This window comes from Clinocottus analis, unplaced genomic scaffold (assembly GCF_023055335.1).
Source record: "Clinocottus analis isolate CAN_PGR_092001 unplaced genomic scaffold, fCliAna1.0.p SCAF_16, whole genome shotgun sequence".
NCBI classification, from domain to species: Eukaryota; Metazoa; Chordata; class Actinopteri; order Perciformes; family Cottidae; genus Clinocottus; species Clinocottus analis.
In genome coordinates this window covers 13973254-13985677 of record NW_027175887.1, presented here as the reverse complement: position 1 = coordinate 13985677, position 12424 = coordinate 13973254, and the positions used below count along the sequence as shown (strand labels likewise).

At 42.2% G+C, this 12424-nt stretch overlaps 2 protein-coding genes across 2 annotated transcripts; one reads left to right on the top strand and one right to left on the bottom strand.

Moving 5' to 3' along the window:
* Window positions 1-498: 498 nt before the first annotated feature.
* Window positions 499-6199, bottom strand: LOC137786492 (suppressor of SWI4 1 homolog). The gene is made up of 13 exons (XM_068578399.1): window positions 5999-6199; window positions 5490-5660; window positions 5154-5255; window positions 5012-5062; window positions 4656-4826; window positions 4362-4438; window positions 4007-4114; window positions 3782-3905; window positions 3620-3698; window positions 3300-3429; window positions 3058-3215; window positions 2483-2971; window positions 499-1528 (listed from the first exon to the last, which is right to left on the bottom strand). The coding sequence occupies exons 1-13, from the start codon at window positions 6011-6013 to the stop codon at window positions 561-563; spliced, it is 2643 nt and encodes an 880-aa protein (XP_068434500.1). The 5' UTR covers window positions 6014-6199; the 3' UTR covers window positions 499-560.
* An 830-nt stretch (window positions 6200-7029) lies between these two features.
* On the top strand, window positions 7030-11752 carry ccdc47 (coiled-coil domain containing 47). Its single transcript, XM_068578745.1, has 13 exons — window positions 7030-7204; window positions 8185-8483; window positions 8597-8698; window positions 9098-9272; window positions 9379-9500; window positions 9585-9650; window positions 9771-9872; window positions 10019-10129; window positions 10229-10314; window positions 10423-10481; window positions 10581-10690; window positions 10785-10952; window positions 11168-11752. The coding sequence occupies exons 1-13, from the start codon at window positions 7039-7041 to the stop codon at window positions 11246-11248; spliced, it is 1647 nt and encodes a 548-aa protein (XP_068434846.1). The 5' UTR covers window positions 7030-7038; the 3' UTR covers window positions 11249-11752.
* Window positions 11753-12424: the final 672 nt, after the last annotated feature.

Here is a 12424-nt window from a genome sequence, read left to right as displayed (position 1 = left end):
TTTACATCAAAACACTCCAATTGACATAGGTGCACTCACAATAGTGCCATTAATAAATTGTAATCATATTGACTAACTTTTTGTTTGATAAATCACTTTATGTGGTAAGTGTACCATTCAGGTTGTTGTCACTATTTTCGAGCCAGAGTGTGACAGCTGCACACAAAAGTTTTTGTCATTTGGTTTTTTGCCATTTTGTTTTGTTGAAAATAACTGAATGTTCATTCTTCAACTTTCAAAGAAAACTGGAAAGCAAACCTTTAAACACAAACTGGGATGAGAAGGTCACACATTGCTTCATTAAAACACTTTCTCAAAGACAACAGGACTATAGTGAAGCAAAATGCCTCTGATTACACAACCAACTGCAGCATTATAATCAGAACTTTGTGCTTAGACAAACTGAAGCAGAATAAAAAACTAAGCACATCACAGCAATAAATACATATTTAGTACAGATGATTATTTTGCAAAGATAGTTGAACAAAGACTTTTAAAAATACTTTTTTTTACAGCATAAAACCATGAACTTCTCAGAAAAGCTGTGAAGCAGCAGCTTCCTACTTCCTCCTCACCCCCATGTGGTGGTCGTCCTCTGGGCTCTTCCCACAGCAAGCCACTCGCATACTGTCGAACAGAGCCATGTAAAGGATGGGATGGATGCACATGTTCAGAGTGGCCAGTCCCTTGGACACCTGGTACAAGTCATACACCCAACAGACAGGGTTGTCGGGATTACGCATCTTCATGTGCATGTGATAGAGCTGGAAGACGTGGTACGGAACAAAGGAAATGGCATAAAGCACAAGCACCGATGAGACCAGCAGGGCGACCTTACGTTTCTCCAGTGTGGTGACGTTGGCGTTCTTCCACACCACCGAAATCACCACACAGTAAGACGAGAAAGTAACCAGGAAGGGAACCAGACAGCCAAACACAGCCAGGAACGTCCTGTAAGCGAAGTGAGGGCTTTCGTCGCCGAGCTTCTGGTGACAGAAGGACACACACAGAGTCGTGTTCTTGTGCGTATTGGGGCAAACTGAGGCGAAGTGCAGCACGGGGCAGGAGATGACTCCCACGAGGATCCAGATGAGGACACTGGCGGCCTTGGCGTGGCGGGGCTCGACGTGGGATCGGGTGAAGAAGGGGAACCAGAGGGCCACGCAGCGGTTCACACTGATCGCCATGATGAAGAAGATGCTCACATACAGGTTGCAGGTGAAGAGGAACCTCTCGATTCTGCACACGGCGTCGCCAAACACCCAGTGCTTGTCCCGCGCGTAATAGACGATGAGCAGAGGCAGCGTGAGGACGTACAGCAGGTCACTGACGGCCAGGTTGCAGGCCAGGACCACCCCGGTGTGCCAGTTGCGTCTCTCCCGGACCACCAGCAGCCACAGGGCGAACAGGTTCCCGGCCAGGGCCACGAGGAACTCCACGCCGTACACGGAGGGCAGCAGGTCCTCCTGGAACCGCTCACACGAGAATTTATGCTGCATCTTGATTTCAGACATGTGTTGCTCCCAGGTTTACAGTTGAAAATCTGTAAATTGAAGCATGTTGATTAATAGATTTGAATAAAAGTCTAAAGCGAAGTTAGGCCAAGATGGATTTTGAAAGGGCAGAGCTCTGTAAAGACCCCACCGATTGAAAGATACATCTGTTTCGTAGATTTGCGTCTTTTTAGTCGTAATCTGTCCCTTTGTAGATATTCTACGTCTCTTTGTGGTTGAATGATCTTCTTTTGGGGGTTGTACCACCACCTAAATCTCTGCAAATTTCGTGGTTTGTTGCACAACTTCGTGTCCAGAAGCCTCGTGTCCAGTCTGGTCGTTCAGTAAACAGTCCAGGAAGTTAAGACACTTCTACAAAGAGGACGCTTTCTTTTTTTTTGTAGGCAACAAATACTTTATTGCACTAAAAGGTTATTAAAAAAAAGATACATTTTAAATCCAAGGACTCAATTTGACCCTTGTAAAAAGTAAAATTCAGAAATGTAAACGCCAGCCGCTACTTACCACGGGGCAGCTTTGCAGAGCACCGCGCTGTGATATACAGCAGAGTTGATTTCCTGTGTGATAACTGTTAAAGCACGAAGAGCGTCTCAACCAAGCTGAGACATGTAAACGGGAGGTGGAGGGATTGTAGAAGTCAGAATATCACTTCCTCTTACCCTCTGTGCAATTACTCAACTCTTGAACCAGTGAGTATGCAAGACCAGTTATGATCAACAGCCTCCAGTGTACTGAACAATACGAATGAAATTCATCCACTATAAGTTGATAACATCATTTATTGAACAAGTACAATTTATTTTACAGTGTGGCAAATATATAACTTTTGTTCTCTTCGGTCTTTCTGCAGATTTTCAGCAAGAAACAGTCTCACAAACATCCCTCACTAGGTGTTTGGTGCCACCTGGAGGCCGAGCATATAAACCCATTCAAAGTCATTCAAGTCCAGAGAGAAGCAAAAGTTCAGCCTTTTCCCTTCCTCTGTTTAGAGCCATGCTTTTTGAAGGCCGGCTTGCCTTTCGTGCCTTTAGATTTGAAGGATTTGTCCTTATTTTTATTCCCACCGAATGTTTTGTTCCCTTCAAAATTCTTCTTCCCACCAAATTTGTTATCCCTGTCACCAGGCCTTTTTGCGCCGAACGCCTTTCCGCCCGGCTTCATTTTCCTTCCAAACGGTTTGTCCCCGTCCCCAGAGTTTTTCCACCCCTTCCTGGTTTTGTCTCCGTATCCTCCTGGACCGCTTCTCTTGGGTGATCTTGTGTCTCTGTGTCCTCCTGGACCACTTCCCCTGGGTGATCTTTTGTCTCCGTATCCTCCTGGACCGCTTCTCTTGGGTGACCTCGTGTCTCTTTTGTCTCCGTCTTTTCTAAATGGTTTACCCGGTGACATCTTCCTCTTCTTGGCGGGTCCCTGAGTCCTCTCGGAGCCATGCTTTCTCTTCTTAGCGGGGAACATGTCTGCACAGAAAACAAGAGTCTTGGTCAAGAAATACATTCAAAACCACTCTGAAGAAATAATGATCTACATAGCATGTTATATGTACCTTCATCTGGCTCCTGTCCTACAGCCTCTCTGTAGTACTCCACCTCATCATCAGATTCAACAGCTGCAACCTGATTGTCCGGCAGGCCAGGATCCTCCACTTCACTGTCCTCTTCAGCCTCCGCCTGTTTCTTCTTTATGCCAGCCAGGCTCTTTTTCCTGTTAGGAGGGAAAACATTAAGTGTTACACTGAAACAAAATGGATACAGCAGAAAGGTCACATTATCTACACGGGCATATTACTTGTTTGCATCTCGTTTTTCCTTCTTCAGAGCAACATTCACTTCCTGGTTTTTCCGGCGACCGGCCTTCTCTTTCAGCTGGGCCTCCTTCCTGTTCAGGATCTCCTGGATTTCCTCCTCCGTCTTGGTGACTTGCAAACAAAGTGCAAAACAACTTCCAATTAGACAAAACATTTTTAACAGGTCTAGATTAAATTCGTCTTTCGATGCATCAGTAAGCGTTTACTTTTAGAGAAAAATCATAAAATTCATAATGATTTTTTCATCATGTACATCAGAAGGTACTAAACAAGATAAAAGAAAGGACAGGAGTGAACTTACCTGTGGTGTGATAAAGGATATTCCCCTCTCCCATGCCTTCCTCAATCTTCGACAGTTGAAGAGTCATGCGAGGACCAATCTAAGGGCAACACGGTAAAAATTAAAAATGCCATCCAAGCAGTTTCATATTGTTTAATGGCTTTACTCCCACAGCACTCTCACCTCTGTCAAACGGACGGCACTCTGCTGGGACGCCATGTTGCCTCGGCCGGAGTAGACCTGTGGTAGTTCCGTTATGTTGTGCTCCCCGTCTTGCTCCGCTTCACTTTCTGAGAGATTGGCCCCCCTGAGAGACGAAAGAGAGCACAAAATAGTTGCAGATTGTCATCAAACTAAGCACATTTTGACCTCAGGACTAAAACAATTGTAACGCCACGAGAACCTTACTTTATCATCAGCTCACTGATGTCCTCAAACTTGCTCATGTTCGGAAACCTCTCCTGCATCAGCTTCTTGACGCCACGGCTCATGCCCACAGGGACGACCTTCATGCTGCTGCAGGTTGGCAACACAACCATAAGTGTCAGTGGGACGTTTGATCAATGAAACACAAGACATGTGGTAATTGTGTAGCGGCCCATCAGTGCGTTTACTTTTGAACATACATCACTGAACAGTCAAGTCGAAATCTGTCATCATCCGAGCCAATCTACTTCGTTCTTTGTCAAAGTCAATCTTTTTGCTTTCTACAGCACTGAGAAAACAATGACTCCCTAAATATATATATGACGATAATACTTACTAATGACGGAATTCAATTTCCTGGGTCTCTGGGTTGTAATTCAGCAGCACACACCTCTTGATATTATTGAGGCTTATCTGGAAAACAACAGCATCCTTAGTTTTTTTGCTAGAAGTCACAGCTAAAAGTTTACAATGCTGAAGGACTTAAAGACTCAGAAATCAGATAGCGTTTACTTTTAATGAATCTTCAAAGGGAATCTCAGAAGACTATACTCTCATCATGTCAACAAGGCTTTAAATCTCAAGTCAACCAACGTGACGACGATGCAATAGGTTTCCAAGAAGAACATACCTTGTGCACATTAATGGAAGGAAACATGTTCTGAAACATGGTGGCCATGAGTTTGACATGCATGCCATCAGATCCAAAGTTATTGAGGATGAGTAGTGGATGGTGTGTGAACTGTTGATTGTGCATCCGGTGCTTCTTTAGAGATGAAACCACATCTTTCACAAGAGTATACTGAAAATAGAAAGTTCAAAAGAGTCTTTAAAATAGTGACAAAAAGAAATGAAGAGTTGAAAAATAACAGTTTGGGCACATCAGTGCGTTTACTTTGAAAACATCACCAACAGTCAAGTATTAAAATGTCATCCTTTGAGCCCCATCTATATACTTGTGCTTTAACCATGAGTTCACATATTTACCTTGAGCAATCGGAAATGAAGCGTGGGACCTTTGGGAAGTCTGGCAACTCTCTGAAAGCACAAGAAATGTGGTATTGATTACAGACTTTACATACAGACTTTTAGTACCCAAGAGCTGTTAGCTTTTACAGAGTGCTCTTACCATGTTGATAGAGCCGGGAGTCTTGCTGAACATTATAAAGTGTGTCACTCCTAGTGGTCCTGCTATAGAGACAAAGTCCTTCAGCACGTTCTTCTTCCTAACCTGGTACCAAACAAGAAAAAAATGGGTCAAAACAGTAGATGTGACAATTAAGCTTAAGTTTTTTTAATATCTCAGGAAAACCTAAACATGTTTACTCAAATGAAATCCCATAATAACCACACATCTACTTTTGTGATGTCATTGACAGGGACGGAATGAGCGACTAAAGCACATGGCCTTATGCTGCAGTTTGAACAGCCACATCTGTGCTGAGGTGTTAAAAGTTGGACAAACCTTCAAAGACTCGGCAGTGAACGGCTCCATGACTCTCCTCACGTCCACAATGAGCTGACCCACGTTCTTTCCGATCTGACCCCGATTAAACACGAAGGAGTGGGGAACAGAGGCGAAGGTCTCCTCGGCCACATGGTTAGCGGTTGCTCGGGACTTCTTCTGGTTCTTGGTCTAAAAGCACAATATCCATATATTGGTCCTCATAAAAAGAAAAGATAACTGAAATGCGACTTTTTCCTTTGGTTTTGACTTTATGATAAAAGCTGATTTTCAAAGTTGATTTAACAGCTCGCTAAAATACAAGCTAACGTGCAGAATAAACCCGCCCTGACATTATCACACGTGCAACACCTGAAAACTGCAGCTGAGTTTATAATGAAATATAAGTTACATGGTCACAAAAACAACGACTTAACGTTACTTTAATAGCGTCTTGAATAAACCTGTTAAGCTCACATCAGGCTAACTCTTCACTTAAGGCTAACTTGCTCGCACAGGCCGTCACTTACCTTCGATTTCCCCATTATTTAGCGAACTGTAGAGCAGGTAAAGCTAGTCAACAATCACAATGTTGATTGTTACTTTACTTTCTTTTAGTTTTCTACAAAAATTACGTTCATTGTGGCCGTTAAATGTGGACAACTAGCTACAGTTTTACCGAGCGAGGTTTTAACGACGAAGCCTACGTAACACGTTCCACATGCTTCCACCGTCGGGTGTCACACACTAAGAGTTCCGTGTGGCAGAAATGTCTTGAGTTTGTTGCGTTCCGAGCAAAAGTTGTCCGCATCCTGCATCTGCACAAAAAAAGCATAAACTTTAAATAAGTGCGTAGTTAATCACTAATAAATACGTATTCAAGTTTTAATGAACTTAATAACGCAACAAAAAGTTTAGTAAATGTGTAATAATGGTTAAATAAAGTTAGTTGAACTCAATACATTAATTTAATGATCAACTCAAACGGTTTTTATTTATTTATAAACTGTATACTGTTCAAATTATATATATATATATATATATATATATATATATATATATATATATATATATATATATATATATATATATATATATATATATCTTCCATAGTAATAGGCATGGCTAAAAAGTTATATATAACAGCAACAGTGTAGATAGTATAATACAAATGAGGATACAAGCAGTAATGGTAATGGCAATACTAATTGCAATGAAAATAATAATAAATAAATAATAATAATAGCAGTAGATGTTGGGCAGGACCAGATCCAGATAAAAACACGGTCCATGTAAAAGTGAGTGATGTGTATTACTCGGACATGAATTCACACAAAATGAGAATCCAGAGCGTAAGAACATGTTTTGTAGGCTATTTCACTATATATGTAATATGATAGTAGTACTATAGACTGTAATACAAATGGGTAAAACTTCTGAAACAGACGCAGTTGTGTAGAGCGCTGAAGTAATAAAAACGCGAGCGTTCAACAGCTTATGACAACTTCCGGTAGTAATATTTCAAAATAAAACCAGAATACTACACATGCGAGGCTGTCACGTGGGTTCCATGGTGTTGAAGGGGGTAATTGATATATCCTACCGCGATACTTTTGCTTTGAAAGGTTGGTCCTATGTCGAGTACTCTCCAGCTTCAGGCGTGACGGGAAACAACTACAAGGACAGTTCAAGCTACTCGAGCCAGCGCTGCGTTTATTGTCTCAGTAATTCTCCAGGTACGCTTTTTCGGTGGTTTTGTTCACTGGTTTTGTTCAAGCGAGACAAATTTCTCGAGTCGCGTTGAAGAGAACAAGACTGCTCTATGTTCAGTTGGTCGCTAGCAACAAGCTGTCATGCTAGTTAGCCCCCGTTAGCATGCTAATGCCAGATTTGCTAACCGCTAATGAGTGAGAGCTTGGGGGATGGGGCGGGTTTCATTAACGGTTTGTGTCTTCATCCTATGTGTCACCAACGCTGGATTAGGTCACATCGTTCACATTGACTTGAACGCCACCAAAAAAAGTCACACACATCACTTTACTTTAGCCTGTTAGCAAAGCTGACGATGTGTTTCTGGCTAAAGTTCGCTGGCTGGCGACGGATTCAACCCCCAACTCGACCAACTCCTCACGTCTAACCTGGTTGAGCCTTGACGTTGTGCCTCAGTGTGTCATGAATAATGTCTAATCTTGACATACCAATGTACTATAGCTTTATATCCTTTTTCTCTCGCAAAGGCTAAGTGACTTAACGTTAATCAGGGACTAAAGCTAAATTAACACTTGAACCTTTTTCTCAGTCGTTTTCTCATCAATCTCAGTCCGGAGGGGGCTCTTTTGGGTTTGTCACATAAATGCTCGTTGTGGTTTGGTCTCTCAAGTTAAACCCTGGACTCTTGTCACAGTGGTAACTTATTGCCAGAGGCCTCAGTTTGGGCTATTGTGTTAAATAGCTCTGGCCTGGCAGGTTGACACTATCGGCTCCTTTTTATTTATGGCATGTAATTCTTCCAAGTAGCCTCATTTACACACTGATACACAAGCAGCTTGCAGAATGGAGTCAGTGACAGATTTTCTTGCCTGTTGTTTAGTATTTGTATCAGGCATGTAAAACCATTCCATTTGTCCTTCCCTATCTATTTTTCCAACACCCTTATTGTCATGTTTTCCTGCCTGTTGCATCAACTCTTTCGCTCTGCTCTTCCACTTTTGTGCAGGTCCCACCATGCGTTGTCCGCATCTCTTCTTGATTCCAGCACTGTTGCTCCTCCTAGCCCTTCCCGTCTCCAGGGGACGCTACAACGATGACTTTGATGATGGCGAGGACCTTGCAGACTTTGATGACAATGACTTCGCTGAGTTCGAGGACATGAACGAAGATCCAGCAGCTGAGGCGGAAACTGCCCCTCCGCCTCGCGCATCACCGGCCTCGCAGCTGGAAGAGGATGAAGATGAAGATGAAGCCACCGTGGAGCTGGAGGATGGCCTGGATGGCTTTGAGGACTCCGAGACTCAGGTACATTGCCTTGTATTACTGATTACAATAAACAGTTTGAGCATATTTTTCATAATGAATAATAATGTATTTTATTAATTTACGCTGTAGCTTATGAACTCTGTTTTCTTTAGGATCAAGACATGTACAGTAAATATGACCAGGAGGAGTTTGAGGGGATTGGAGACATGGAGAAGGCGGGCCACTCCATGAAGGACCCTCTCATAATCCACACAGTAAGCTGGGCTTATTGCTAAAATCTTCTCAGAGACCAGTTTCACACTCTGTCTTTATCTTATTATGATCTGCTGAGGCTCTAAAAAAAGTGCACATGGTTCCTGCTGCCTGCAAACATACGTTGTTGTCATTATTGTGCAATTTACATAAACCCTTGTCAATAAACGTAACAACGGCAGCACTGAAATTTTAGTGAGGCACTGCGGCAGTAGGTCGTCTTGGAAAGGCCCAGGTTGAAGGTGGCTCACGGCTCCCACTGTAAGCTTTACAGCTGACTTCACCACTTCCTGGGGCTTTAGTGCAGTTCTGATAACGTTCAAAACAATAAGATATTGGCCTAGGAATAAAATACAGCTTTGGTCGAGCTTCAATACCAATCAACACATTTTTCTCTGCAGGTTCCTGCACATCTGCAGAACAGCTGGGAGAGTTACTACATGGAAATCTTGATGGTCACCGGCCTCTTGGCCTACATCATGAACTACCTCATTGGCAAGAACAAGAACAGTCGCCTTGCTCAGACCTGGTTCAACTCACACAGGGAGCTTCTAGAGAGCAACTTTTCACTAGTTGGTGAGTTGTCTTCAGTATACAACACGTGTCTGTGTGTGTAAGTAAGCAACGGATGACATGTTGACAGTCGGTATGAAGCAGAGCTTGTGTTAATTGCTATGTGCAGGTGATGACGGCACCAGTAAAGACGCAGTGAGCACTGGGAAGCTGAATCAGGAAAATGAGCACATCTACAATCTGTGGTGCTCCGGACGTGTGTGCTGTGAAGGCATGCTGATCCAACTCAAGGTAGGAGGAGTCGATTTTATCTATAGGACTGATTTGTGTTGAATATACCGTCATGTAATGCTCTTTCCTTGTGGTCTAATCCAGTTTCTGAAAAGGCAAGACCTGCTCAACGTTCTGGCCAGGATGATGAGGCCTGTCTGTGATCAAGTGGTATGTGTCCGTCAGATAGCAACTCAATACAAGCCTGTGAAGTAAAACACAAAATCTAGATGCACTGGACTGCTTCTATAAGTAGTCATTGTCTCACAAAGAGTGTCTCTCTGTTTGTAGCAAATCAAAGTGACTCTAAATGAAGACGACATGGACACTTTTGTGTTTGCTGTTGGCACCAAGAAGGCGATGGCCAAGCTCCAGAAGGAGATGCAGGACTTGGTAAATATACTCCACAACTTGTGCACATCAAACAATGCGTTATAAAGCTGTGCTTATTATACAGTACTATTGTTACGACAGACAACTGGTTTATTTGTAATCTGTGTTCAGTGTTACCCCATAAAAACAATGGTCTTTTTCCACAGAGTGAGTTCTGCGGTGACAAGCCTAAGTCCGGAGCCAAGTTTGGGCTCCCTGACTCTCTGTCTATTCTAAGTGAGATGGGCGAAGTCACAGATGGGGTGATGGACAACAAGGTAATGTCTCTCAGAGCCTTTCTCACACACAGTATTAGGTTTCAGAATTCAACAGGGTTATTATAACAGGGTGTCTGCATCTGTTTTGGGGCTTTTTAGATGGTGCATTATATCACCAATCATGCTGAAAAGATCGAGTCCATCCATTTCTCGGACCAATTTTCTGGTCCAAAAGTTATGCAAGAGTAAGTATTTATGTAATTTTTGTCTTTTGAGTCTCTGACATTTAAGTTATTTATCTTTTTTAGATATTTTCTTTGTCATACTTAAAGTTCCCATGTGGTTATTTTCAGGGATGGTCAGCCTTTAAAGCTGCCTGAGACCAAGAAAACGCTGTTGTTTACGTTTAATGGTGAGCATTTAGTCTCTTCTATCTTCACTGTCGCTCATAGTCTTATCATTTAATGTTAAGGTTTAATGTACTTTTTTCTCCTTTTTTGTGTGTGGGTAGTGCCTGGCATGGGCAACACTTCTCCCAAAGACATGGACTCTCTGCTCCCCCTCATGAACATGGTGATCTACAGCATCGATAAAGTCAAGAAGCTCCGTCTCAACCGAGAGGTCAGCAGGATTCTAGCGCTTTGGGTTTCTCATATTGCAGCCAAATGACCACGCTCTTATTTGATGTACCTTTTTATCCTCCCACCATACGCAGGGCAAAATGAAAGCTGACAGGAACCGGGCCCGTGTGGAGGAGAACTTCCTGAAGCAGACTCACGCTCAGCGGCAGGAGGCAGCACAGACGCGCCGGGAGGAGAAGAAGAGAGCCGAGAAAGAGAGGATCATGAGTGAAGAGGACCCTGAGAGACAACGTCGTCTGGAGGTCAGAAATGCACGCACAAAATCTGCTTATTCTCTTTCTTGCTGAGAGTTTTTAAACAAGATGATTATTGATGTCTTCTGTGTTTCTATATGCAGTGTTTGAAGCAGTTTATTTGCTGAAGTTAACGTACTTTTATGATTCTTGCACTTTTTTATATATATATATTTATATATATATTTACTTATTTAAATTCTTTTTTTTTTTTTTTTTTTCAGGAAGCGGCCCAGAGACGTGATCAGAAGAAGATTGAGAAGAAGCAGATGAAGATGAAGCAGATTAAAGTGAAAGCCATGTGAGAGACCACCACAGAAAATACAAGCACACAAGGAGATGCTCAGCTCGCCGCAGTCCGCAGCTCTGGCTCACAGTCGCTCGCAACAGACATCCTGTGCCCCGGTGTGTCAATCTCTGCTGTTTCTGTCCCCACCTGCTCCATTTGGTGTGGCCAAACCCAAATGAGAAGAGATTGAACTGTCAATGTCAAGTGGGAGGGACCTTTTTCCACCATATCACAACATTTTTTTATTGTTTTTCTGTCCATCTGTTTTCTCCAAATTATTTGGCACTCTGTTTGAAAGCTATGTATTTCGGTGAGCTATTTAAGCTTCATCTGCTGAGAAAGAACACACTATTTGGTGGTTTTAAGCCACGTTTTTAAAATGCATCACTGTGGTTTCATTGGAAATTTATGAGCATTAATATAATCTTAAAAGATAGTATCAAATTTTAATTTATATCTGAGGCTGGTTTCTTGCAGGCTGTTTCTAATGGTTATCTGAGCAAACATAATAAAATGCACTGGAGTCTGTTGGAAAGCTGTCTCTGTTTTTCTGTGTTGGATTTGATTTACAAGGCCATTGATGAAACTCATTACATAGAAACTGATTTACAGACCTTCTCTTAATAGAGTGAGGGTCTGTAGCAGGGACCAGAATGGGTGAGGCTTTGTGCTAAATTTAACTTTAAGATTGCGTAAGCAGTCTCCCCACTAGATTTGGTTACATCAGTGTGGTTGATGAACTAAAATGGATACAATTACTGCATTTAGCCAGATGTAAGGCTGGGTTCTATAACATGATCTTGGGGTAATATGAAACCACAAGAATCTTTTGAAGTTTTTTTTTTTGTCTTTACTATTGCAAAATGCAATGCAATCATATAAAACATGCGTTTAGTGTCAAAAATGACCAAAGAATTGAATGAACAGAACACTCTTAAAACAATGTGCAGGGTGCTGAATGGGATAAGGTTTAAATGGCTTGCTATAGTTTGTAAATTCTGTCCTTGATCAATGCATCACTAATAATTCGATAGATAGTGTATACTTTATTCATCCCCAAAGCGAAATTTGTTCGTAGCAAGCAAGGTTACATAAAACAAATCTCGGAATGAAAGTACTCAATGGATACAACAAAACTCATTATATACAACAAATTATCCGAGTAATAATTTAGGAAATGTGTGTGTGTGTA